Below are 27,967 nucleotides of genomic sequence, written 5' to 3'. Positions count from 1 at the left end.
CCTCCGCGTCACCGGCTCCGCGAGGTGACCACAACATGGCTGCGGCGCCGGGGCTGCTCTTCTGGCTGCTCCTGCTCGGGCCGCCTTGGCGGGTGCCCGGCCAGCCGGAGCAGGACCCCGGCCGGCGCTTCTCGCAGCTCAAACTCTGCGCGGACGAAGAATGCAGCAGTGAGTGCCGGGAGGGCGGCGGCGGCGCCGGGGCATCGCGGGGGCGGGAGCTCGGCCGCCCCGCAAGCCGACCCGGGGGGCGCAGGCCGGGAGGGCGGAGCGCCGGGGGCGGGGGAGGGCGACCTCCGGGTCCCTGCGTCGGTCCCCTCCGGCTCTCCCAGCGCCCGGGCCAACCGGCCTCGGCGGTGGGGGGTCTCTGCCTCCCACTTGTTGCCAGCCTTTCATTTTCCCTTCGCGGACGGAGGCGGGGGATGGTGTGAGGGGTTCGGAGGTGGCCCCCGGGGCGCGGGCCGCTCGCAACGTCCCCTTCCCCGGCTCGCCCCGGCTCCTAGGGGAGATGAGGTTGCGCGCCGCGCGCCCCGGGTTCCGCGCGCTGCCTGCGAGCGCTTTCCTGCTCCCGTCGCCGGGTCCTCGCTGGGTGCAGTCCGGGGGCGGATGCGCCAGGACTCGGTGGGCGGCTTCCCTGCCGCAGGTTGCTAGGGCTGGGAAAAACCTCCCTGGCGCAGCCCCTTCGCCCCTCTGCTTCAGTCACATTCGGGGCTCGGACCGCCTTTTCAACAGGGATTGGAGTTGAGGTTTGGGACGAGCCCGGAGTCCAGGCATGCGGTGTGTTCCAAGGTCTCCTCCCCGGCTCTACCTCAATCCTATCATTTCTGTGCTTGGAAGGCTCCCGCAAATAGCCCGGAAGGAAGGGCATCGGGAAGGCCAAAATCTGTCTCTCGAAAGAGGCCGAGACTCTGCGTCGGCCACCTGGTACCAGGCGTTTCTAATGCGCAGGAAGCGGAATTGTTCCCTAACCGCGAATTCGGGGTGGGCTGGAGGTAGTGAGAAGGGCAGAGATCCCCAGACTCAGATGAAGATTGTTAAAGTGAAAATAATAAATACCCCAGGGGTTTTATAAATCCAAGCCAGCTTGAGCCTTGATCAGTTACATTGTTGGGCTCTCTTCCTGTGTGTTTGCCTTGGGCCCCTATCATCGTTGTGGTCTCAAATAACCTTGTAACTTACTGACAACCATTTCACACAAGGTTGTTCATGGGTTGTAATCAGTGCATATAGAAAAACATTCCTTCTGAGGCCAAAGCCTACAGTTTAGCTATTTAGATTGAAATCAGTGTTATTCAAAAACAAATTTCACAATCGGAAGAACTGTAGCACTGCCACATCTTGAGGGGAAAGAAAGGAGGCAGTCTTGGATCTGTTTAAGCCATTCCTAGAGGTAACCCTAAGACTGATGTAAATAAACGCTACAAAAGTGGAGCAACTTCCGTCAAATTTTCCTGCAGTTTTCTCAGAGTAAGTCCAGGTTATTAGCAAGCAGTGTTGGATATGGCCAGTGTTGGCTATGCTTTGCTTTCAAACACTGTCCTGCCTGGGTACCTCAAAACCAGTCATCTGGAAAATTATAACATCCCTAATGCTTCCTCAATATGGAGACATGGTATTAGAAAGGCCCATGGGTGTCACATAACTGGAGAAATGGCGTGTGTCCAACAAGTGTAGCCAAAGGCGATAGCCAGCAGCTAGAGCAGGTCTGGGTCCCGTGCTGTTGTGCATAAAGTGTTTGTTTAGTAAGGTGTATCCATGTTAGCTGTCCTTGTGTGCTTTTCAGATCGCTGCCCCACAGGGTGCATTATGTTGTCATCTGATTTTTTATTATACCTCTGCAGTGATCTTCCTATTTCCAATTCGAATAGGATCCCCAGTCTATCAATTTAAAAACTGTCCATCACCTTCAACTTTGCCTCTCACCTAATTATATCTGAATTAGAATGCTGACATGTATTAAAATAATCAGCTTCAAAGTCCAAATAACCCCCTTTAAATCTGTGTTTGTCCTTCAAATATGTATGTAAAGATACATCTTAAGGTACTTATTGCCAGTTGGCTTTTAGAACAACTGTTATTTCCGTTTCATCCTTCCCTTTCTCTGCTATTTAATTGCATTTGTTATTTCATTTGACGAGAAGCTGTGTATTTGGCCAACAAAAAGAAAAATACTGCTTCTATCAATTTCTAGATCGAATATAGTTTAAGTCCTGCATGTTAAGATTGAAGGTGACTACTGGATAGTTCTCATGGTTTTGCTTGTCCCTGCCACCTACGATTTTGCTTATAGAAACAAAGCCTGTTTGCCCACTTTTGATTTTGTTTATAGAAATAAATAAACCTCCTTAATGTTGGATGTATTCAACATTATATGCTTTCAGAAGATATTATCTTATGTGATTGGATCCATAATTGGGTATGATATCCTTTCCCATTAACTTATCCAGATACTGACAGAGCAACTTGACTGCAAGTGAAGTGGAAGGTGTTTACTGTTGCACAGTAGCAGTTATAACCATTTAAAGATAGGGCCTTTTAGTGGTTAGTTCAAGTTAATTGACCTCTTGGGGGTTCTTGGGTGCTCTCCCCAGTTACCTATTACCACTGCATGTAGTCATGCTTACACTAGTCACATCTGTGCTTGAATTTACCCAACTGCAAAATGAAGCTTTTCATAATTATGGAACAGCAAAGAGTGAAAGCTGGATGGTTAGAGAGGGAACCAAGAGTTTCACTCGAGACCAGCCCTGTGTGGCAGTGGACGCATTGCTTTTTGTTTGCATTATCCATAGAGAAAAACAGGGCAAGTTTACCTCTTTCCTGCCTACTTGCAGGGGGATGTCCTGATTTATAACGATACAGCTCTATAGATGCTCTGAGCATCTGAGTTGAGGCTGATTGGTTTCAGAGAGTACTGGAGAAGCTTGATTGTTGTTTACAGTGGATTGTTATGTTTCCTGATAAATCAATATTTGAAAGTTGAATCCTGATACCCGCTTTTCTTCCCGCCTCTTTCTATACAGTGCTAATGTACCGGGGTGAGGCTCTAGAAGATTTTACAGGCCCGGATTGTCGTTTTGTGAATTTTAAAAAAGGAGACTCTGTATATGTCTACTATAAACTGGCAGGGGGATCGCCTGAAGTTTGGGCTGGAAGTGTAAGTAAAAATTTGACGTAATTTTCTGCCTTTTTATTGACTTGTTTAGCTGTAGGTTTAAGTACCTACAGTTTCTTGGGGTCTTGGATGGAGTTAACTTGTCCCCTCTGCTTGACTGTGGAAAAATGGGCTCATTCTGTGTCCCCTGCTGGCATCAGGCCTGGCGCAGAAGAGTGTCTCCAACAGAAGTGAACTGCTTCCAGGTGCTGCTTCTCAGAGTCAGGCCTTACCAGCCACGAGTGCTCCATACGTAGCAAATAAGGATGTGGTGTAGCAAATAAGGACGTGGTGTATATATATATATATACACACACACACACACAGTATTCAGTTCAGTTCAGTTAGGTTCAGTCGCTCAGTCGTGTCCGACTCTTTGCAACTCATGGACTGCAGTTCGCCAGGCCTCCCTATCCATTGCCAACTCCCAGAGTTTACTCAAACTCATGTCCATTGAGTCACAATAGAGTATTATTCATTCATAAAAAGACTGCCGTCTTGCTATTTGCAACATGGGTGGATTGGAGGGTGTCGTGTTAGTGAAATAAAGTGAAAGTGAAGTCGCTCAGTCGTTTCCAACTCTTCTCGACCCCATGGACTATATCCTACCAGGCTCCTCTGTCCATGGAATTTTCCAGGCAAGAGTACTGGAGTGGGTTGCCATTTCCTTCTCCAGGGGATCTTCCCGACGCAGGGATTGAACCCGGGTCTCCCGCACTGCAGGCAGACTCTTTACCCTCTGAGCCACCAGGATTAGGGCAAAGACAAATACTGTACATTATCACTTATAAGTGGAAGCTAAAAAGTAAGACAAATGAATATAATAAAACAGAAGCAGTCTCACAGATGCAGAAAACAAACTGGTAGTTACCGATAGTGAAACCTGAAACTTCACTTCACTTTGAAACTTCTTAACTTCATTGTTTCAAAAAGGAAAGATTGGTGAGCATTAGACTTAATCTTGTAAAATATGGGCAAGGTAGTTCTCTTGCCTGGAAAATCCCATGGATAGAGGAGCCTGGTGGGCTGCAGTCCATGGGGTCGCTGGGAGTCAGACACAACTGAGCGACTTCACTTTCACTCATTGGAGAAGGAAATGGCAACCCATTCCAGTGTTCTTACCTGGAGAATCCCAGGGACGGGGGAGCCTGGTGGGCTGCCATCTCTGCGGTCGCACAGAGTCGGACATGACTGAAGTGACTTAGCAGCAGCAGCAGCATTTCAGGCATTCCTGTTAAGAGTTGATTTTTTAAAAGAATTTTTTTCTAAACTGTTAACATACCTAATCATGTGTGCTGTTTCTGTTAAAAAAGCAAAATGTCATTTTTGCCGTGTGCTTTCCTGTTTGTTTGCTTGTTTTGCTTGCAACTGCCGGGGCATCCTTTTCCTGCTCTTTGGACACTTGCTCCCACAAGTTCTTCCCAGCAGGTCTATTCCCAGCCAGCTCTGTGGGTGTGGGGATGGCGGACATGGAAATCAATGACTTTGTCATGCTTTGATGTTTTTAATGAGGTGATTCACTAGAAGTGACCTGATTGGGAGGCTTATGAGCTATTGTCCTTTCCTTTCTATGTGATGTGTTGCCTGATTATTTATTGAAAGTAGTAAGAGTCCTGAATACCCTAAGGATTGTCCAAACTTAGAGAAACACTCAGTCCCCAAAGTGAACATTTTCATTCTCTGTAATTCAAACAACAGAAAAGAAAGCTTAAGAATCTCCTATCGGGAAAAACAGATTTATTTTGCTGGTGGTCCAGATTCCTACAGAGGAGTCCAGTAAGACCAACTGGTCAGGTACAACCTTTCTATTTAGGCAGAATCCCAGTTGAATGGCTCAGATGCTGAAGAATCTGCCTGCGGTGCAGGAGACCTGGGTTTGATCCCTGAGTCGGGAAGATCCCCTGGAGAAGGGAAAGGCTACCCACTCCAGTGTTCTTGCCTGGAGAATTCCATGGACAGAGGAGCCTGGCGGGCTACAATCCATAGAGTCACAAAGAGTCGTACACAACTGAGTGACTAACATACACACACACACACCAGTTGAATCACCATATTCAGAAGAGAATCTGTTTTGTTCCTTTAAAGTCTATTGCATGAGATTTCTTGATAGTCTTTACTCTTGGAACATGTTTTTTCAAGTCCATACCATTTTTGATAAAGTGGTGAAGTTGGAGCATCTGGGTAAGTGAACTTGACTTTTCACTTCTAGAGAGCCTGCCGATCTTTCTGGTGCCTGACTCTGACCCTGGCTTTGCAGGGAAACCCTGCCCTCAGCTCTCAGCCAGAAGGGATCTTTGCTGAATAATAATCGTTGAGGTGGCGCTTTGTTTGCACTACTCGTGTGGCACTCCTTTTATTGCCTTGTATCGCGGTTAATGTGTACTGTCCTAGCTCTAGTAAAGTCAGAAACTCTATAATGGGGCCTGTGTCTTACCCATTTTCCTTGTGAATATTTCCTTTCAGGGAGCAGCACTTGTTTCCATTGTTCCCAGGGGTAGCTTACACACAATTTGTTCTCTTGAAACAATATTCTTTTCCCAAATCAAATCAACAGAGATGAGATAACGGAAGATTAGATATAAAAGTTATCTTCAATCATGAGGGCCTATGATTCTGTGTCTTTTTGTCAGATCCTAAGAAACAGGACCTACTTGATGTAAAAATATATGGAGTTTTTTACGACCTGTGGTCTCAGTTGACAAAGATCACACCAAGATAAATGTATTTCCTTTCTCCACATAGCTCTGATTTCTTTCCCTTTTCTAGATTCTCTTAATAAACTTTTCTTGAGAAGGAAAAAAGTGTATTTTCCCTCACCACTCTCATTTCATGATTGAAAACTCTGTCTCCTGAGCTTTTAAGATGGTTCTTGTTTCTATTTCTTAGTTTTCATTCTGCAGCTTTTTCTTTTGGTTTTTTAGAATTTTATACTTTAACTGCCAGCGTAGCAATTTAAAATTGCACTGTCTTATCTAATCTTCAAGACAGTGTTCTAGTAAAACTGGCTTTCATAGAGTTGCCAGATATAACAAAAGCTCTCATAATGCGGGTATTTTAGGAGTTAGTGATAAGATACCCTCTTTTTTTTCTTTCTGTGCATTTGATCTGCATGTTAGCCTCCTCCTTTATTGCTTGGGAAGAGATCTGCTACTCCCTTTCGGACTATAGTTGGTAAAAGACACTGTGTGTTTCTCAAGAGGACACACAATATATTGATGATAATATCTTTTAGTTCTCCTTGGTGGCGCAGTCAAGAGACCATCTGTAATGCAAGAGACCTGGGTGGTTCAATCCCTGGGTCGGGAAGAAGGAAACGGCAACCCACTCCAGTATTCTTGTTGGGAAAGCTGTTAGTGCTGTAGATAAATGGGATTATCTTCTGTCTTTACTTGCATGAAACTAAGCTTGCAGTGTAGATTAGTATGAATTTTATTTTCTCCCACAAAACTTGAAAATCTAGTTTGGAAAAAGCTAGTGCAGCCCATGGTACCAGTCAATATTTGCCTTTTGTTGTATTGGTCGTGCATTTCAGAAATGTTTTTTTTTTTTTTGCTTATTAATATGTCTAAGACCTGGTTTATGAGTGATGCTATGAAATGTGCAGATAAATTCTTGTTAGAGGGTATTTGGAATTGTTTCTAGCCAACTTTTATTTACATAGTTTTAATTGCATAATATACACTTTCTCTTGTACAGATCTTCTAGCTATTTCAGAAATCTCACTGTATGTGCTCTGTGTTTAGAATTAGGCTGAATATTGAAAGAAAATTTCAATGGTTTTAGAAAAGTTGTCCTTACAACATTCTGTACTTAATTTATATTGGAATAATAACCTCATAATAGCAACTATCTATCTCTTGTGGTTATATCTACCTATCTGTATGTTTCCTCTCACTACTGAGAAGTCTCTCATTTATGTTTCTTATACAGAATTTTGATTGATACTCATTTCTTCTGCTGTTTTTTAATGTAGGTTGGGCGTACTTTTGGATATTTTCCAAAGGATTTAATCCAAGTAGTCCATGAATATACTCAAGAAGAGCTGCAAGTTCCAACAGATGTAAGTTGTGGATTCTGTTGTTGTTGTTCTCAGTTATAAATTGACTTATAAATTCAGCAATTACACCTAATTAACTAATTTTGAATGTGTTTTGATTAAAACATATACAATCATAAAAAATTAGTGCTGGGGTTAGGGTTACACTTAATTAACTAATTTTGAATGTGTTTTGATCAAAAAAGGAAAAACACGTTAACATCTATGTATCAGATTTTAATTTAGCAGACTGCCTTTAAAGAAAAGAGAAATTTGAAAAGAATTTATGGGAGACTTTGTATCAGAATCTGATAGTTCTACGTTGAAGCAGGTGTTCTTGTACAAGGCTGTGTATGCTTATTCAGGATTTTTATTTGCTGCTTGATATGAGAAAAAAATGAAGAATTCAATATCTTTGTATTTAGTTATTAAATTTAGGAAGTAAATAACTTTTTACTTTTTTTTTTACTTCAAATTACCTGAAGTAATTTTTTTTTTTTACTTCAAGCAAGATGAGAAGTTGTCTCAATACTCATTGAATAGCCTTTAGACATTTTGAGTATATAGAGATCAGGTTAAATTAATCAAACCCTAAATTATATATTAGGCCGTAAGGTTTTCTTTTGGACCCTTTAATGATTTAAGGGATTAGAGTTATGGGATAGATTCTGGAAAAGGGAACCTGAGTGTTTCACACAAGGTGCAGCCTCGAATCTGCAAGGTCCTGACTGCACAGTCTAGGAAGCATTCATCCAGGTGCACTAACTTAAGTAGCTTTGTGGTGACAGGATTTTGTGTTTTAGGATCCTCACTCCAGCTGATTATTTTCTGGAGTTTTAAAATTAATTAGAATTGAAACCCACCTTCAAACAGAAATCTAGCAACTCTTTGGAGTCGCTGTGAGAGCGTGCAGCCTGCTGGCCTGGGGCATGTATCAGCTGAGCTCTGCTGAATAGATGAAGTCACAGAGCCATTGCTATTCTTGAAACTTTTTGTCTTCCCAAGGGTCATGAAATCAGCCTGACTGCCTGTTAGTCCTTGCTCCTAATGAGGATACTGCTGGGAGGGAAATACACGCTAGACAGCAGCTCGTGGGTCATAGAGACCTCATTTGTTGGGGATTCCGCCTTCTTGTTACACCTCTCACTCCATGCTTCCCTCAACGTGAAGAAATGGCTTAGAAAGGCACGTGGTGAGCAGAGGAATCATTCATTCCTGCCATACTTGTCCAGTCTCTCCCAGGACTGTGAGAGTTTAGTTAGGGGAAGGAAATTATCTTTGTTGGTTTTTAAACCTTTCCGTCTGTTTAATGACCCCTTTTATGTCAATTTGTTTACTAGCAGAGGTTAAAAAAAAGTATTAGGTTTATGGGTAGTCTGAAAGCAGATCTCTTTGACACCTAATTAGAACCCTGATTTAGAGTAGAGTGTATCCCTCACTGAATCTTGTCTTCAGGCCGTACTTGTGATGGTTAAGTGGGAGCCCCTTGACACCATTCTTTGTCTCTCAATATTTTTACTTCCCCTGCACTTGTATTTCAGTAAGATGCTTCTTAAGCTGATTTAACTTTCCCAGTTCAAGGAAAGTATAAGTCAGGAATCTGTTGTAGACCGAGAGTCTGTCAGCAAGGTGGTACTGCCTGTTTCCAGCTAGGTAAGCAGGAAAGTACAGCCTAGAAGGGAGGATGATGGAGATGCTGGGTGGTCTTCCAGTTTCTTCTGGACAAACTATTATGGGGTAAATTCCCAGAGCATGAGGTATAAATGCTGGAAGTGGGGAAGACCAATAAATGATGCCCTACTTTTCCCTATTTGAACGCAGAACAAACTGAGAAACCCAGCAGGCAGGTAGATGGAGACCAGGATGTCACCATCTTTTACTGATAAAACTTTCTGGAGAACACAGCTCAAGTGTGTAGAAACTAATGGGCTTTTGAACATGGCAGTCTAGAATGAGATACACTTACCCAGCCACATGCAGAGCTAGCCAACTAGAGGGCTCTCCTAGTGGACTGTCCCTTATAAAACTGATAGCACGGAAGAGAGAGTGTGTGTGTTCCCTCCAGCCAGGCCCAAGCAGAGAACAGGGGTGGTGCAGGACAAACCCACCAGCCACATGAGTCATTCCTCCTCAGGGAAAAAGAGAATGAAGGGAAGCCAGGAACATCACTCGGGTAGGAGCTCTTCCTCATGGAAATACGAAGCCAAGGGAAAGATGGGGTCTCTCCTTCTATCTCCTGACTCCCCAGGGTTGGCACCAAAGCCCCTCCAGGGCCAAACATGAATTTGCAATCATCTCTGTCATCAGCATGGGCAAGCACTTGTTCTTGTGACACTCGGTTAGTGACACACTAATGTTTTTCTTTGCCTTGCAGGAGACAGATTTCGTTTGTTTTGATGGGGGAAGAGATGATTTTGATAATTATAATGTCGAAGAACTTTTAGGGTTTTTGGAATTGTACGATTCTGCCACTGAAGATTCTGAAGAACTTAAAGAAAAAACTGCTCAGCCTGTGGAAGAACCTCCTGAAGCATCTAATGAAAGTGACGCTGAACCTGAGCCAGGAGAACCCAACTCAGAGGAAAGTGAAAATCTATTCTCAGAAAACACTGCCGAACTCAGGGAAAGATCTGAGGCTCAGAAGAGCCACCCCCAGGTAAACAGTCAAACAGGTCATGCTCAGGGAGAGCGAACTTCATTTGAAACTTTTGGAGAAATCCTGCAAGATAAGTTAAAAGTGCCAGAAAGTGAAAACAACAAAACCAGCAATAGTTCTCAGGTCTCGCGCGAGCAGGAGAAGATCGATGCTTATAAACTTTTGAAAACAGAAATGACTCTGGACTTGAAAACCAAATTTGGCTCAACTGCCGATGCACTTGTATCTGATGATGAGACGACCAGACTTGTTACTTCATTAGAGGACGATTTTGTTGAGGATTTGGATCCTGAGTATTACACAGTGGGAAAGGAAGAAGAGGAGAATAAAGAAGACTTCGATGAGCTGCCGTTACTGACCTTTACAGATGGAGAAGATACGAAAACTCCAGGGCACTCCGGAATTGAGAAACACCCAACAGAGAAAGAGCAGAATTCAAAGGAAGAGGATAAAGTTGAGGAAACTCAGCCCCCAGGCATCAAAAAGGGTGATGAAAAGATACCAAAACCCCGGGAAGATCCTATCTTCTCTGATGTTATGGAAGGGGAAGAAAACGCAGATACAGATTTAGAGAGTTCCGATTCAAAGGAAGAGGGTGACCCATTAGTCGTGGATAGCAGATTGGGGAAACCACGACCAGAAGATCATATTGACCCTGGAAAGGCAGCAGACAGCCTTGTGAATGTAGAAGTCCGCAAAGCAGACAGTGACAGCGACCCAGAAGTGGGCGCAGGACTTCACATGAAAGGCAAGGGGCGGAAAGTTGAGGAACCCAAGAGGGACTGGGTGCAGCACGAGGTAGGGCTAGAGGACGAGACGCAAGACCACCAGACTGTGCACGGTTCTTCTCAGAGTGGCCACCTCAGCTCTCCACCAGCTGCTGAAAAAAGTACAGAAACATTAAAATCAGCCTTTGCTAACCAAGAGAATGACCTGAAAGGAGCAGCCGTTCACATCTCAAAAGAAATGCTTCACGAAGAAAAGCCCTCAGGGCGGAGTTTGGAAGGTGCCTCAGAGAGTGACTCAGTCCCGCAAGCAAAAGCGGAGGGGAATCAAGGGGATGAAGGAAAGACGGAACAGGAATCTGTGGGGGTGGCAGCGCCCTTGGGTGATCATCAGCGTAATGCTTCCAAAGACAGCGCAGGGGAAGTAGACAGTTCAATAAGTGGACCTAAACCACACGTGCTTTCAGGGGAGCATCCGAGCGCAGAACTTATAAAGGATCGGCTCCTTAAACTTCAAAATCAGACGAGGTTCTCCTCTCCAGATGACATGGGCTTGCCAGGAGACCTGGAAGGAGAGGGTACCGTTCTGGAAAGAAATCTTTCCTGGCAACAAGGAGGTGTGGCTGCCACAGTTAATAAGCAAGTGAGCGAGAAGAGAAAGCTCTCTGAGGAAGAGGTCACCAGGGTCACCAAGGATGCCTCGGATGAAGGGCAGGAAGTAGGAAAAACAGGCCAAACCGATAGCACAGAAGGACGAGGCTTCCACCGAAAAGAACCAAACCCAGAAGATGAAGATTACAGCCCTGAGGAACTCCTGGAGGATGAAAATGCTATAAGTGCAAAGCAGTCTAAAGAAAAAAGCCCTGAGATTCAGGATAAGAGGTTAGATGTTGACCTGCAAAACCCTGAAAAACCTGTTTCAGGTGCCATTAAGACTGATCCAGAAACTGAAAAAAACAAAGAAGAAACTAGTCATATGTTGGAAAATGAAAGAACAAATGAGACTGCAGGTAAAGGGGTAGACAGTCTGGGCAGGGACCCAGGTGGCCCGGTGGTGGAAAAAGAAGGAAGCTCGCCTGTGCATCAGAAGGTACAGAAACCCTCTGAAGGAAGTGACTTTCCTGGCAAGAAAGAAAATCAGACTCCAGAGCTAGGGAAAGCGTCTCAGAAGAAAGATCCTGATTATCTTAAAGAAGACAACCTTGAGGGCCACCCAAAGACCTCAGGGCTCACGGAGAAGCCTGGGGTAGAACCCTTGAAAGAGGACAACAAGGATGCAGAGAAATTCGTGGGCCTGGGAAGCCAGGGGTCTGCTCCCGAGGACCATGACGATGACCCGTTCCCCTGGGCTCCACATGCCCCCGTGCAGCCTGAGGAGAGAGTCCATTCGGAGGACTTGCCCATAATCAGCAGCTTCTTTAAAGATCAGCAGTCTCTGCAGCGATTCCAGAAGTACTTTGACATCCACAAGCTGGAATCCATGTTCCAGGACATGTCATCCAAGCTGAAGTCAGCGCAGCGCGAGAGCCTGCCCTATAACGTGGAGAAAGTCCTCGATAAGGTCTTTCGTGCTTGGGAGTCACACATTCTGACAGAGGCAGAGAACACGCTCGATGCTCGTGCGACGGAAAACAGAGACCTGGAAGCGAAGGATAGTAGCATCTTTGAGGAGGCTGCAGTGCTCGATGATGTTCAAGACCTGATCTATTTCGTCAGGTACAAACACTCCACGGTGGAGGAGACTGCTCCCCCGGCAGCAGCACAGCCTGTAGAGGGAGGCTGGGACGGACCAGCGGAAGGTGAGGTACCCACCTATGGCCTTGCAGGGCTGGGCTTGAGAAATAGGCGTGGGGGCCCGGGGGCTGCTGAAGTGCCTTGTGCCTGACCTTTGAAGCTCTCTCCACCGGTCCCAATGTGCCCAGAGGTGAGGGGCAATACAGGGATGTCCACACGGCCCTGCCCACCTTCTCTCTTGGAGGCTGGAGTATAGATAAATATTTCTTGATCCAGTTTTCACTTAGACAGTTGAGACCGGTAGCATCCTCTGCAGGAAACTTTATAAAAAGAAAAAGACTCGAGCAAGAAAGTGGTGTACAAAGTAGACCTGGGGACAGATTACCAATTTCATGAAAGCCCTTTTTGAACACATTTTCTTCATCATGAAATAACTGCTGTCTGTCCAGGGATGGGCTGGCATTAACTTTTAACTCGATGCCTTGCCTGAGTTCATGCCCTCTAACATTCTTCTTCTTCCTTTTTTTTTTTTTTTAAAGAAAGTTTTTCTTTGGTTGGTTGGTTTGTTTTTTGGCCACACTGAGCGACGTGCAAGATCTTAGTTCCCTGACCAGGGATCGAACCCAAGCCCCCTGCAGCGGAAATGCAGAGTCTTTACTGCATTTCCAGTGTAGTCATCCCCCTGCCCAGCTTTCATCTTCAGTGGATGCCATGTTCTTCCCTGCCCTGTTAAGGCAGGCACTTTGGTCAGTTAAATTCTACCAAGCCCTTGAGTTCTTGCATTCAGATTCCATTCCAACCAAGGAACGGAACCAGGATGTGGAGCCTCCTAACACAGCACTTGATGTAGAAGCCATTCCGTAAAGAGCGACTGGACCGACCCCGAGGCAGCACCCTAGAAGAGTTGATTCCTAGCTCCATGCTCTTTCCTCTGTCCCCGTGCTTGAGGTGGAAGGTATACAGACTCTTAGGTGTACTTTGAAGAGATCTGAAAGGCACCTCAGCGAGCTGCCTTTGCATGTCACGCCCTTCCCTGTGCCAGCTCTGTGAAGCAAGCCTGCTTCTGTGTGGAAGAGATCCTGTTACTTCGTTGTGGAGTAGATGTTTCCTATTTCTGCTCTTGACTAGAATTCCCTTTTCCACATTTTTCTGTGTGGATGCATATGTTGGTTTGCCAAGGGAAGTTAGGTTCATGGAAGTCCCTACGGGAAAGATATTTATGAAATGCTTTGGGATCAGGGTTTCTCCATAAATTTTATCGTGTAGATTAGATATCCGTGATGTGAGAGAAAAGCAACCGAAACTCTTCTTTCCTTGCCCAGTTTTGCCCTGTGGGGTGCCGGCGCATGGAGGGCAGGATGGGGGCCCATGGAGGGGACTTGTCATTGAGCTTTGCCAGCCCAATATGTTCTTCTCTCCTGTAGACCCACAGCCACCACTGGAAGAGAACTTCCCACAGGAGCACGCGGAAGTTCCTCTGATGCAGATTCCCAAGGAGCCCGGCCATTTGGCTCAACCCATGACCAGGGACATGGGTACCTCAGGAGTCACCCAGAAGCCGCAAACAGAGGAAGATGGAGACCCAGGTAACACTTGCTAATTTTTCTTTACAAAGTAGAAGCCTGTCCTAGAGAAGACCTCCTAGGAAATTTGTTGATAAAAGTAGGAAATGGAGGGGACCATAACACAGGCATAAATGCATTTAAAAAGTAAGAAATCCTGGAACTAGCAGAGAAAAGCAGGAGTCAAGACAGACGGAGATCAGGAATAGCAAGCAGGTCGGAGACTATAAAATCTACCAGCCAGTGCTTGGCGGGCATTAGCTTATGCAAGTAATGGAAATCTAAAATACTATTCTTAAAAAGTCTTATGCTCAAAAACAGCAGTTTTCAGCCAGACCAACAGCGGGGGAACTCTGGGCGTGGAGACCAGCGATCTTGTTTAACAATCCCTCCAGGGAATTCTGACCTGTTGGAAGTTAAAGTTTGAGAACTACTGCTGTGTGTCTCAAATTCTGTTTCCCTCCGTTCTCTCCTCCACCCCACTCCCAATAGAGTACATTGTAGCTCAGGTCTTTTGTTAATATGCTACCTAGTCATGGTAAAACTTCTTCTAAAACTGTGAAGGGGATATTTACATCTAGATATCCTTATACTATAAGATTAGAGGAAACAGTGCAGTACCTTGCCGGATGTAACAGTCCAGTGGAGGCAGAACCTTGGGAATAGTATCAGTGCTTAATCACCGAGCACTTAATCACCGTAAACATCCAGTGGGACAGTGGCAGATTTCATTTGGATTGAGAAAGTTGTTTTCAAAAGAAAGTTGTTTTTTTTTATTCATTTTTTTTGGAGGATAATTACACTGTTGTGTTGGTTTCTGCCATACATCAATATGAATCAGCCATAGGTATACATATGTCCCCTCCCTCCCATCTCCCACCCAAAACAAGGTTTTTAAAAATGCAACCCCAGTATTAGTATCAGTAGCGTTCTAATTTTTGTGTAGCTCATTCATTTTACTGATAAATCAGAACAGCCGTTTTGTGTTATTTTGTCTATCCAGTATTGTGATACATCATTACCGTTTTGTGTTTTTAGAGGTTGTGGTCTCTAACCATAGGTAGAGTCTTACCCTATGATACCACAGGCCTGGCGGCCCTGGGCTGCCTCCCTGACCACTTCAGCCCTTCACAGTATAGGAGAGGTCACAGCAAGAAGAGGAATTCAGCTAATTTGAGAAGAAATGGCATATCAGGGGTCTCTTGTGTTCCAGAGGATATTGCATTCATATACAATACTCTCTACTTGCAAACTCCTGTAACTCAAAAGTGTTCTCCTTGTTGAGAATAAGTCACATACCGATAAGCTTGATACCCTCTTGTTCAAAAATGTTCAGGGTTAGGAAAGATTTTGCTTGCAGGATTAAAAGCAGATGTCTTGCCTCATCCTTTAAGTTGCACCGCAGAGTGACACAGCTTCCTTTAAAGGCTGAACTGTGAAAGTGAAAGTGCTGGTCGCTCAGTTGTGTCCGATTCTCTGCGACCCCAGGGACTGCAGCCCATCAGGCTCCTCTGTCTCTGGGAGTCTCCAGGCCAGAATACTGGAGTGGGTTGCCATCCCCTTCTTTAGAAGGTGATCTTCCCAAATCTCGCTTCATGCATCTCAGATGAGGTGCTGATCTGCTTGGGAAAACTTCACCAGTGGTCAGATTCATAGGTCAGTAGCAGTGGAGTCTTAGGGTTGGAAGACATTTGCGTGGCAACTAATCCTGCTTCTCATTAGTTACTTCTTGGACTCCTAGCTGTTTATAAGAAACACCTCAGGCCCCCAAAACTCTTGAAATTCCTTCCCTACCACCACCTCATGCAGAGATCCTTCCAGGTAGAGGTAGAATTTGACCTCTTTCACAGAGCTACAGCAGGCCCCTACCTGTAAGCAGTTCCCTTTTGTCTCTTGGTGTTTGCCATTCTCCCTTGTGTAGCCGTCATTCATGCATTCAGTGCCTGCTGGGATGCCAGATTCTGTGCTGAGCATGGGTACAAGTTTGCAAACTGACAAGTCTTCTCTTTCTCATTGTTTGCGTCACCAGCACTTAATAAATGTTTGTTAAATGTGATAGTGTGTCTATGGGAAAAGCATAAAATTCTGTGTTCCTCAATCCTCGTGAGTCTGTATTATTCAGACAGCGGTTGCATTGCCAGGGATGTGATGGAGGGATTGCTGGCAGGTAGATTGGATCAGAGATAGTGTTCATTTTCTAACTGAGGATGTGATGGCTCTAATCGGGGTTCTGACATTTTTTTAAAAATATATAATCATCTTCATGAGAAACACATATCCAGGCAAAGACTAATATTCAATGGGCACTTGATAAATATTTAAAATGAAGAGAAACAAAACTTATTCTGAAACTTAAATAAAATATTTGCTTTCTCCTTCAACTTTAGGGATAATTACACCAGAAGGCACTCCTGTCGATGCTGGTGATGCCCCAAAGCAGCTGGCAACAAATACTGAAGAACCAGCAAGTGTCACGCCTCTGGAAAATGCAGTTGTTTTCATATACTCACTCGTGTTTCATTTAACTAAGATGGTAAGTTTGACATGTAATTTCTTCAAATAGAATGTTAATTATTACCATTTTCAAGTTGATTTTAAGCATGAGATGAAGAATTTAAAATGTCTTTATGAAAATTACTCCTATGCCTTTGAAGGCAGCCTCTGAAATAAGCCACAGTGTGTGATGGTGGTGGGTTCTTAGTTCAGCTCAGCACTTGGAGATACGTTGGCAGCCAGTGCTGGGTATCTGCACACCTCTTCTGCCCTCAGGGATCTTTTGGTCTAACAGGGAGAGAATGAAATTCACTTGAAACACAATATGATATGGGAAAGAAGAGATGTATTTACCTGATGGTGTGAGAGTATGTTAAATTGATTCACTGAGGTGGGAGGACGGGCAGAGGAGGTCAGAAGTTAGCTGAGACATCTTCTGAGCCGAGTTATAGGATCCGTGTAGTTTGATGTGTAATTTGTTGTTGAATAGGGCTGGGGAGGTGGATGGGTGGATTGCACAGTCACACAGAAGTAGCATGTTTGAAGAAATGGGACATGAAGAAAAGGCTACTTGGCATTGTCCAAGTATAGAGTTTGAGGGGTGTGCGTGGTCTTGTGGAGGGAGATGGGCTCAGGTACAGGAGGTTGTATGTCATGGTAGGTTGTGTTAGAGATAGAGATCCTTTGAAGGTTTTAAGCAGGAAATAAGTATAGTCATATTTGTTCTTAGAAAGAGTCACTTATGGCAGAATTATTTATTCAAATTTATCTGTCTGAGGAATTCTGATCCATATGAGACATTTAGTCTGTCCATTGAATGTTATCTAAGCTGTTTGGGGCTTAGCGCCCCCTTGTGGTATTTTCTGGATTTGGACATTCTTGGTAAATTATGGGAATGAGCAAGCTTTCAGAATCCAGAGGCCAAGTTGCCCTTGGAGCTATAAAGTATACTCTGCATCAAAAATATCTATCTTCCAGGTTCTGTTATTTCAAGACTTTTTAAGGAAAAGGGGTTATTTTTTGTTTTGTTATATGCATGGGCTTTGAGTGAGGATAATCTGGTTTCAAATCCCAGGTCCGTCATTTAGAAACTTGGGCAGACTACTTAAGTTTGAACCTCAGCTTTTTCATCTTTAAAATGCAGATAATACCTACCCCAGTTGTAAGAATTAAATGAACCAATAATATCAAGTATATAGTGTAGTGCCTGGCATTTTATAAGATCTCATCCCCTGCCTGCTTCTCATTTGGATGATCGGAGAGGGCAGTATAAAAATTGTGGATACTGCAGGGAATTCAGGAGAAAGGCCACCAGGATGGGAAAGTTGGAGGAAAACCAAACCATTTTTCAGTTTTCTCCATGTTTGTGGTAGTGGCAGCCACCCCAGTGAATGTGTATGCCCTGTACAGTTAGAGTTCTGAAGGAAATTTTCAGTGATGAAGGCTATCTCAAAATTAGAATTTGGTTATCAGCATGAATCATCATCACTTCTAAAACTTAACAGCCTCCAGATGTGGGAGGAGTTCTTTGTTCATTTTATTGGTGGGTATACACAGAGCCTGTTGTAGGCCTGGGTTGGAGGACACAGATGTGGTAGAGTATATTGTTTTTGCTTGAGGGATAATGGGGGAAGACACAGACATGAATGGCAAGAGAAAAGGGTGCATATTACAAAGTAACAGTGACTTAAAAGGTTATCATCAAGAAAGTATTTGGATGGCCCAATATGTACAGAGTATTATGCTAGGAATAGAAGAGTCTAAGAGGTATAAAGCATGATTCCGATTTATGAAAGGGTTAAAAAAGGATATATCAAATATATATGGAAATTGGAAAAAAGGGAAACATGAAATAGCTGTCGTAAAGTATAAGATAAGTGATATAGATAACTATTTGTAGAGCTGGGAAATAATGGGATATTGACTTGTTTGGGAAAACTGCTGCTGCTGCTGCTGCTAAGTCACTTCAGTCGTGTCTGACTCTGTGCAACCCCGTAGACGGCAGCCCACCGGGCTCCCCCATCTCTGGGATTCTCCAGGCAAGAACACTGGAGTGGGTTGCCATTTCCTTCTCCAATGGGAAAACTGCACCAGAAGTCAGATGCATAGATCAGTAGTTGATGGACTCTCCAGGCTAGAGGAGATCTGAGAGAGCAGCTAATTGAACTTTTCACAAACTGTGCTAATTTCCTCTACTCCAGCCCTGACTAGTAGTTATGGGGTCTGGGCATCAACAATTCCTAGTGTGAGCCATCTATCTTATAAGAGTACACATTGCTCTGTTGGCTAGTTTATTCTTATATTGACTCCAAATTTTTCTCCATATGATTTTTTTCTCTTAGAATCTAATTCCTTTTTTACATAGTAATCATTTAAATATTTGAAGTTATGCTTGATTTTTTTTTCCTTTAGTGTTTTAGCATGGAAAATTTCAAAATGGTAATAGTAAAGAGAGAATAGTAAAATGAAATTATGGCCCATCACTCAGCTTAATAGTAATTCCTTAATATCACCCATTTTTTTGTTTTTTTTTTTTTTTTTTTCACCCATTTTTTTGGACACATTTCAGAATCCCCTCCCTTCCTTTTAAAATTATTCTTACTCAGTACAGGATCTTGAGGTCCAAAAGTTATAAGGGGTTCATACATGTCTTAAATCAACTTTTAATCAGAGATAAATTACATATAACAAAGTGTACCCATTCTAGGAATGAATTTTAACAAATGTAAAGACTTATGTAAAAACAACCATAACCAAATATGGAACATTTCTTTTGTTTGAAAAAGTTCCTTTGCATACCTTCTCAGTGTATCTTACCCAAACCACCTGTTCTAGGCAACCATTGACAAAACTTTTTCTCGCTATACATTAGCTTTTCCTGTTGTAGAATTATAGTTATAAATGGATTTATAGTTAGGTGTGAAACTGCCCAGCCTCATGGTAAGTTTACTTTATCTTGGAAACTGCCTAACTGCTCTCAAAAGTGACTGTACCATTTTATATTTCCACTAACAATTTCTAAAACTTCCATTTGGTCACATATTTGCTAACATCTGGTATTATCAGCCTTAAAGTGTAGCCATTCTAATGGGCGTGCCTTTGAGGTTTTAATTATATTTCTTGATGCTTAATGATGTTGAGCACTTTTACATGTGGCCATACTTTTTCATGGGCTTATGTGTGAAATAGCTTTTTAAATCTTTTGTCCTTCTTTAAACTGGCATTGGAGAAGGGAATGGCACCCCACTCCAGTACTCTTGCCTGGAAAATCCCATGGATGGAGGAGCCTGGTAGGCTGCAGTCCATGGGGTCTCGAAGAGTTGGACACGACTGAGCGACTTCACTTTCACTTTTCACTTTCATGCTTTGAAGAAGGAAATGGCAACCCACTCCAGAGTTCTTGCCTGGAGAATCCCAGGGACGGGGGAGCCTGGTGGGCTGCCGTCTATGCGGTTGCACAGAGTTGGACACGACTGAAGAGACTTAGCAGCAGCAGCAGCAAACTGGCATTTGGTTTTTTTCCTAAATATTAAAATCTAAGAGTTCTTTATATTCATATAATTTAGATACAACTCATTTGTCAGATACATATTACAAATTTCTTCCAAACCCTGGCTTGGCCTTTCAATTTCTTAGCATTGTCTTTTGTAGAGCAAATTTTTAACTTTGATGAGCACCGTTTTATTAATGTTCACTTTTATGTTAAGTGCCTTTTGTCTCCTGCCTAAGGAATCATAGGTAGTTCCAATGATGTGAATATTTTCATATTTTCTTCTAGAAGTTTTATTATTATACCCTTTCATGATTAAGAAAGACTTTGTTCCATTTTGAGTAAATTTTTGTGAATATTGTGAGGTAGAGATCATGTTTCATTCCCACCCCTGCCAAATGAATATCCATTTGCTCCCATACCATTTCTTTCCCCTTTAAATTACATTGGCACCTTGAGTTGAGATCAGTTGACCACATATATATATATATGTCTCTTTCTGGACCCTACTCTGTTCTATTGATCCTATCCTAAGACAATACCACACTGTTTTGATTACTGTAGCTTTATAGTAGGTTTTGCAATCAGGTAGTTCCTTTGTGAAATTGTTTTGGTCACTGCATTTCCTTTGCATTTCCATATAAAGTTTAGAATCAACTTACCACTTTCTACAAAAAAGCATGCTGAGCGTTTGAACTTGTTACTGAATCCATAGATGAATTTGGGAAGAACTGTTATCAACAAATATTAAGGCTTCTAATTAAGATGATCTAAGTTCATCTCTGCATTCATTTAGATCTTTATAATTTCTTTCAACAGGGCTTTGTACCTTTCAGTGTACAAATTTCATGTATATTTTGTTTATGTATGCCAGGTATTTCATGGTTCTTGATGTTCTAAATGGTATTTTTTTACATTTTGTTCGCAATTTTTTGCTGATATCTAGAAATACAGTTGAATTTTTTGTACAGCCTTACTTATAGTCTTACTAAATTATTGATTATTTCTAAGGGGGGGGTGTAGATTTCATAGGATTCTCTGTGTAGATGACCATGTCATCTATGAATAAACACCTTTTTTAAAAAGTCAGAATAATGCATAATTTACATCTAGTAAAATTAACACTTTCTTATGCAGTTCTGTGTTTTCACATTTTTTTCAAAAATTTTTGTGTTCACCCTTCTCTTGCCTCTCTTTCTAGGACTCTAACTGTATTTATGTTAGCTCATTTTATGTAGTTCCACAGGTCACTGAGGCTCTGTTCTTTGTTGTTGTTGTTATTTAGTCTTTTTATGTCTTAGCTTCTATTTAAGTACTTCCTGTTGCTACCTTTAAGTTTATTGATCATTTGTGGTATCTTATCTGCTCTTAAGCCATCAAGTAAAATTTTCATTTTGGTTATTTTGTTTTTTAGCTCTAAAATTCCACTTAGTTTTATTTTATATCTTCCATTTCTCTCCTCAGTGTGGTCATTTTAAAAAAATTGTTAAATATATTTTTAAATGATTCTTTTAAAGCCCCTTAAAGCTAACATTCTGTCATCTCTTGCAATTTCTTGGTCTATTTTTGTAAGTTGACTTATCTCTTAAATGGGATACATTTTTCTGCTTTTTTTCATGTCTAGAGGTTTTGTGGCGTTTTTTTGTTTTTGTTTTTGTTTTTTTGGTTTGATTGTTTTTCTTTTTGGATACTAGGCACTGGGAATGTGACTGTTGGGTGCCTGGATTTTGGTGGATTCCTTTAAAAAAGTGGTGAAGTTTGTTTTTCTAGACTGTTAAGTTACTTGAAGATCAGCTTGATCCTTTCTAGTCTTATTTTTAAGATCTGTTGTGAGGTATAGTGTGCATAGTAGTATTTACTCCAGGGCTAGTGTTTCCCTACTATAATGATGTTACTCTTCTGGAATCTACTAAATGCCCTGAGCATTCATTAAGGTCAATTCATGCTGACTAGCTGGAATACAGATGTCTCCCAGCCCTGCATTAACTGGAAATGGTTCGGCTTCCAGCCTCCTTGTAAGTTGTTCTTTTTGTCTGTAGTTGTTCTTTGCTGATCCTCAAGGAATCTTGCTTATTCAGGTGCTGCTTTGAATTTAGCCCACGACTGAAGGAGACACCCTTGCAGATTCCTAGAGCTCTTTTTCTTTGTCGTTCTCATCTTTCCCGTAACTCTCCGTGCATGTGTCAGGCACCTCAGCCTCTCTGAACTCTGATCTCCACCTCCTTGGCAAGATTGCTATATTCTGCTTACCTTCCCTATATTGCTGTCTACAAAGTGCCTCCAGGTAAAAAGCTGGGTGATCACAGGGCTCAACTCATGTGTTAGCCTTTCCTCAGGAGTCACGATTGTGTGCTGGCTCTTGTTCTCTACCTGAAAAACTTTTTTTTTCCCCCATAAATTTTGTCCAGTTTTCTAGTTATTTTCAGTGGGAGGACAAGTATCAGATCAGTTAACTCAGTCTATACATGTCTTCTTTTTGTTTGTTTGTTGTATTTTATTTATTTGTTCAGTGTATTCATTAAAGAGGCAGGTTTGTTTGGCTGCTAGGAAGTACCATAGTGTGGGTTTTGCTAACTGCATTCCTCTAGTACAGTTGAACATTTTCCCTTGTTTATATTTCTTGGTAATTGCTTCGTCATATTGGGAGTCCAGATTCAGCTTCATTTTTGTTTGGCAGGAATACTTAAAAGATGTTTGTATACTTCCATCAGGAGGCATCTGTTGTCTAGATGTCCCTCTTTTTCTTGATGTTACTAGCAGTTGGTGACATTGATTAGAATGTCTGTATTACAGGCTGTAGAATGGTAACTGTCTACTTACAGCGTTCCCACATCATTTAAAAGTTGGGACATTTCTACAAAGAGAAACTTAATAATCAACTATTCTTTATACTGAGATTGGTTTGTATAGTTAAGGCAGTATAAATATTTGATTCTTTCTGTTTAAATAGTTTTCAAAATAATGAGTTGTCTTACCAGCATTATCCAGAGATGCCCCAGAGGTTTATGTGTGTGTTTCTTCTAACTCTTTTCTAAGAATCATTATGATGCATGAATTTTAAAGTATTTGGTTTGTTATAATCCATAGTAGTTGTTATTCTTATCAGTGCTCAATCTCTCCCATTTTTGGTTACTGGGAGCCTCTTTAGCTTTGCTTCTGGGCTCTTTTGACATCATCTCAGTGGTCATTGATACCTTCCTTGCTTTTTAGTGTAACAAGATGTTCCAAGCTCATTTTGTACGTTTCCTGCTCAGATCTTGAAGGAGCTATTTCTCTAAAGAGTCTTTTTTCCTTTTACTGGGAAATGGTATTCAGAGGCAACATTCTGGATACTAAGATCACTTACTGCTTTAGAGTTGGCCATCATTTCTAGGCCTTTTCAGAGGACAAAGCGAGGATATAAGGGAGGATTTTTTTTTTTTTTTTAGGGAGGATTTTTTTATGTGACTGTTCATTACGATGCCATTTGGATATTCCCAATCAGAGTTCCAGATGTTAATGGAATTTTACTTAACCACATCTATCTTATATTGTATCTTCTTTCTCCGATGTTGGAAATCCCAGTTTTTAATGATATCAACGTAATTTATTCATGTATCTTATTTTACAATATTCACATAACAGTATTAAAAATACCATATCAACACTACCACCCACAAGGTGTTGCTGAAAATATTTCAAGGATATATTGCAGCTCTTTTTGTCTTTAACGTGTATCCCACCAGGGTATGCTTGAAAATAATCCTTTTATGTTGCCCTGCCATTAAGTTGACATAGTTAGGTTAGTTGTTTCATTTTTGCTTTCAATTTTTAGGGATTTTTTTTTAAAGTTTTTAAAATTTTCTAATTATCTAACAAATTTACAAGAGCCAAAGTCAATTTGTAGAACAAAATCTGTTCAGAGAAGTCTAACTTTTGTCCTATTTCCATCCAGCCTGTTAATATGTTCCTCTATAGGTAATTTTAAAATTAATTTCATTATCTACCCTGCCATTAAAAAATAAGTAAATGATTTCTGCATCTGGGCTTTCCATGTGGCGCTAGTGGTAAAGAGCTTGCCTGCCAATGCAAGAGACATAAGAGATGCCGGTTCAATCCCTGGATCAGGAAGATTCCCCTAAAGAAGGAAATGGTAGCCCACCCCAGTATTCTTGCCTGGAGAATCCCATGGACAGAGGAGCCCTGTGAGCTACAGTCCATGGGGTTCGCAAAGAGTAGGACATGACTGAGTGACTTTCACTTTTCTGCATCTAGCCAAGGTAGATTTATAGATACCAGCTTTACTCTCCTAACTAAAACAGCTAAAAAGAGAAAAACTGAGACAAAATACATGACACAACAGTCTTCGAGTCATCGGGCAACAAAAAACAGTAGTTTCTGAAAGCTGGAGAACAGATGCCATGAGGTTTATAGTTGTCACATCTCACTGCATTGAGAGAGTTCCCAGGCTTGGTACAGAGAGAACCCCTGAACTGAGGAAATGGAGCTGAAAGTCCAAGAAGAGCAAAGCAGCCTGGATTCGCAAGGCGGAAGCCCAAGAGGAGAGCTACACAGAGAGCGAGCCCTGGGGATTTTCGAAAGGCCCCTGAGTATTCACCAGAGTACTGATCACATGAGGGTCACAGACTACTTAAGGTCAGAGAGTGACCTTGATCTAGTGAGTAGAAGAGACAATTGCTGACACAGGGCCAGGAGTAGTACCTCATAATTCTAAGGGAATTGGGTAGAATCCCAGAAGGGTCTTGCCTCAGCCTAAATGCTGTTCATGTCCTCCTTAACAAATCTTAAAAGCAAGACCCAATGGAACCAAACTGTTACCCAGCAATTTACCTGCATCCCAGAACAAAGCTTAAGAATAACTGGTGTATTAGGGTTCTGTAGAGAAGTAGAACCAGTAGGATATACATACAAGACAGGATTTATTTTAAGGAACTGAGTTACAGATGGAGGCAGAGAAGTCCCACAGTCTGCAGTCTGCAAGCTGGAGACCCTGTAAAGTTGGGTTGTAATCAGTCCAAGTCCAAAGACCTGAGAACCAGGGGAACTGATTCTCCCCTTGGTCTGAGGGCCTGAGAACCAGGAGCACCAGAAGCAGAAGACCGATGTTCCAGCTTGAGCAATCACGAAGGAAGGGACAAGTTTTTCCTTCTGCATTTTGTTCTCTTCAGGGCCTTGATGGATTGAATGATCCCCACTCACAGGGAGGAGGCCAATCGACTTTACTTACTGTATCAATTCAGATGCTAATCTCATCTGGAAACACACAAAGACATACCCCCAAATAACATTTAATCTGGGTACTCTGGGGTCAGTCAAACTGATGTAAAAAATTGACCATCACATTTATTCACAAAGGATGGCATCCTGTCAAAGATTATCAGGCATGCAGAGGCAAGAAAAGATGACCTGTGATTATGAGAAAAATCAGCCAAAGCCAACAAAGAACTGTCAGAGATGTTAGAATTATATGATGGTATTAAACAGTTATTACTGCCATATTTCAGATATTAAAAAATTAATGTAGAGACATGAAAAATATTTTTTAGAAAAGATGCAACTCAGACTTCTAGAGATGAAATGCCTCTGGTGAAAATATACTGTGTGGGATTCATGCTAGACTAGACATTGTTGATGAAAAGATTAGTGAACTTGAAGATACAGCAATAGAAGACATCTAAAAGGAAACATATGGGGGAAAAAGAAAACTGAACAGATTATCAGTGAGCTGTGGGGACACTTTTCAAGCAATCTAATACATTTAACTGGAATCCCTGGAGGACAGGATAGAGAGGTGTTCAGAAAATTATTTGAGGAAATAAAGGATGGAAAATTTCTAAACTTTATGAAAGCTGCACCTACAGAGCCAAAAAGTTCGATGAAACCCAAGTATAAAAAGCATGAAAAAAACTACACAAAGATATGTGCTTGTGCTCAGTTGCTCATCATGTCCTACTTTTTGTGACCCCATGGAGTATAGCCTACCAGGCTCCTCTGTCCATAGAATTTCCCAGGAAAGAATACTGGAGTGGGTTGCCATCTCCTCCTCCAGGGGATCTTCCTGACCCAGGGATCAAATGGACATATATCATAATCAAATTGCACAAAGTAAGTGATAAAGAGCAGTATCAGCCAGAGAAAAGAGATATTTTAGGAACTAAGATAACATTAATGTCAGATTTCTTATTGGAAACACGGCATGGGAGAATATAGTAGGATATTATCTTTTAATATGCTTGAGAAATACTGTTGATCTCCAGCATTATATGCAGCAAAATATTTTTCAAAAAAATTGAAGACTCTTCCCCCACCACCTCAACATACAAGAGCTGAAAAAATTCAACAGGATACCTGCATCATAAGAAATGTTAAGGGAAGACCTTTACGCATAAGAAAAATGACAAGAGACGGATATAATGGACCTACACAGAGTAGTGACGAATGCCAGAAATGGTAGGTATATGATTAAATATATAAAACCATTATCCTATTATTAAATATCTTTAAAAGTTAATTTTCTGTTTAAAGAAAAATATTATCAGTGTATAATGGGGTTTACAAAATATGTAAAGAATAAAGTATATGACAACAATAGTATTTATACTATTGATCAGGAGAGGGAGAAAAGGTGATAGCTCTTGTAAAAGTCTTATTGCATACTTGAAGTAGTACAGTATCACTTGAACATAGATTGTGATCATTGATCATTTAAAGATGTATGGCACACCACTCCAGTACTCTTGCCTGGAAAATCCCATGGACGGAGGAGCCTGGTGGGCTGCCATCCATGGGGTTGCGAAGAGTCGGACACGACTGAGCGACTTCACTTTCACTTTTCACTTTCGTGCATTGGAGAAGGAAATGGCAACCCACTCCAGTGTTCTTGCCTGGAGAATCCCAGGGATGGCGCAGCCTGGTGGGCTGCCGTCTATGGGGTCGCGCAGAGTTGGACACGACTGAAGCGACTTAGCAGTATAATAGTATAGATGTATAGTATAGTATGGGCTTCCCTGGTGGATCAGACAATAAAGTATCCACCCGCAATGCAGGAGGTCCAGGTTTGATCCCTAGGTGGGGAATATCCCCTGGAGAAAGGGATGGCAACCCACTCCAGTAATCTTGCCTGCAGAAACCCATGAACAGAGGAGCCTGGTAGGCTACAACCCATGGGGTTGCAAAGAGTTAGATATGACCAATCGACTAAGCACACACACATATAGTATAGTATAAACTCTAAATCAGCCGCTAAAATAACAAAACAAGGAATCACAGCTAATAAGCCAACAAAGATGATAATTAGTATCATTAAAAAGACTTGATCCCAAAGAAGGTAGAATAAGAAGAAAAAGGGAACAAAGAACAGATGGGATAAATAGGAAAAAAAAGATGCTGGGCTTAAACTTAACCATATCAAGACACAGACTAGGAGGGAGTCATTACAAAGCATATATCTGATAAAGGACTTATATCCTGATTATATGAAGAATGCTCAAAATTCACTAAGGAAAAACATAAGCCAGTAAAATAACAGTTCCCCAAAAAAGATGTGGATAGCAAATAAGCACATTAAAAAAATAAAAAGCTTATCGTTTTTATGAAGGAAATGCAAATTTAATCCATTGTGACTAAATAATGACTGAAATTAAAAAGACCAAGTGTTGGGGAAGATGTGGAGGGACTGGAAATACCATATACTGCACATGGGGATATAAAATGGTACCACTACCTTGGAAAATAGTTGGTCAGTTTCTTAGAAAGGTAGGCATACACCTGTCAAATGATCTAGCCATTCTACCAAGCACAAATTATACATCCATAGAAGGCCTTGTATATCAAGGTTTGTAGCAGCTCAGTTTGCAAAAGTCAAAAAGTGGAGGAAAAAAATGTCCGTCAGCTGGTTAGTAAGTAAATGAATTGTGGTTTATCTATACAATGAAATGCTACTCAGCAGTAAAATAGTAATGACTTATTGATCTATGCAGCAACACAGATGAATCTCAAGTTATATTGAGTGAGAGAAGCCAGAGAAAATAGAATACATGGTGAATTATTCCCCATATATACAGCATGAGGAAATGCAGACTAAGCAGTTAGGACAGAAATTCCGCTTGGGGGCAGGAGGA

At 41.9% G+C, this 27,967-nt stretch overlaps 1 protein-coding gene across 2 annotated transcripts in view; it reads left to right on the top strand.

Moving 5' to 3' along the window:
* Positions 1-6: 6 nt before the first annotated feature.
* Positions 7-27,967, top strand: part of MIA3 (MIA SH3 domain ER export factor 3) — a 56,354-nt gene continuing 28,393 nt past the window's right edge. For both annotated transcript variants that reach the window (XM_040263059.1, XM_040263058.1), the window contains exons 1-6: positions 7-168; positions 3,021-3,154; positions 7,125-7,211; positions 9,562-12,367; positions 13,727-13,888; positions 16,252-16,397. In XM_040263059.1, the coding sequence (XP_040118993.1) occupies positions 36-168; positions 3,021-3,154; positions 7,125-7,211; positions 9,562-12,367; positions 13,727-13,888; positions 16,252-16,397 (3,468 nt within the window). In that variant the 5' untranslated portion in view covers positions 7-35. The remainder of the gene's footprint in view (positions 169-3,020; positions 3,155-7,124; positions 7,212-9,561; positions 12,368-13,726; positions 13,889-16,251; positions 16,398-27,967) is intronic.

The sequence above is a fragment of the Oryx dammah genome, unplaced genomic scaffold (genome assembly GCF_014754425.2).
Source record: "Oryx dammah isolate SB20612 unplaced genomic scaffold, SCBI_Odam_1.1 HiC_scaffold_21, whole genome shotgun sequence".
NCBI lineage: Eukaryota > Metazoa > Chordata > Mammalia > Artiodactyla > Bovidae > Oryx > Oryx dammah.
The sequence above is the reverse complement of the archived record's forward strand: the minus strand, read 5'-3'. Positions and strand labels throughout refer to the sequence as shown.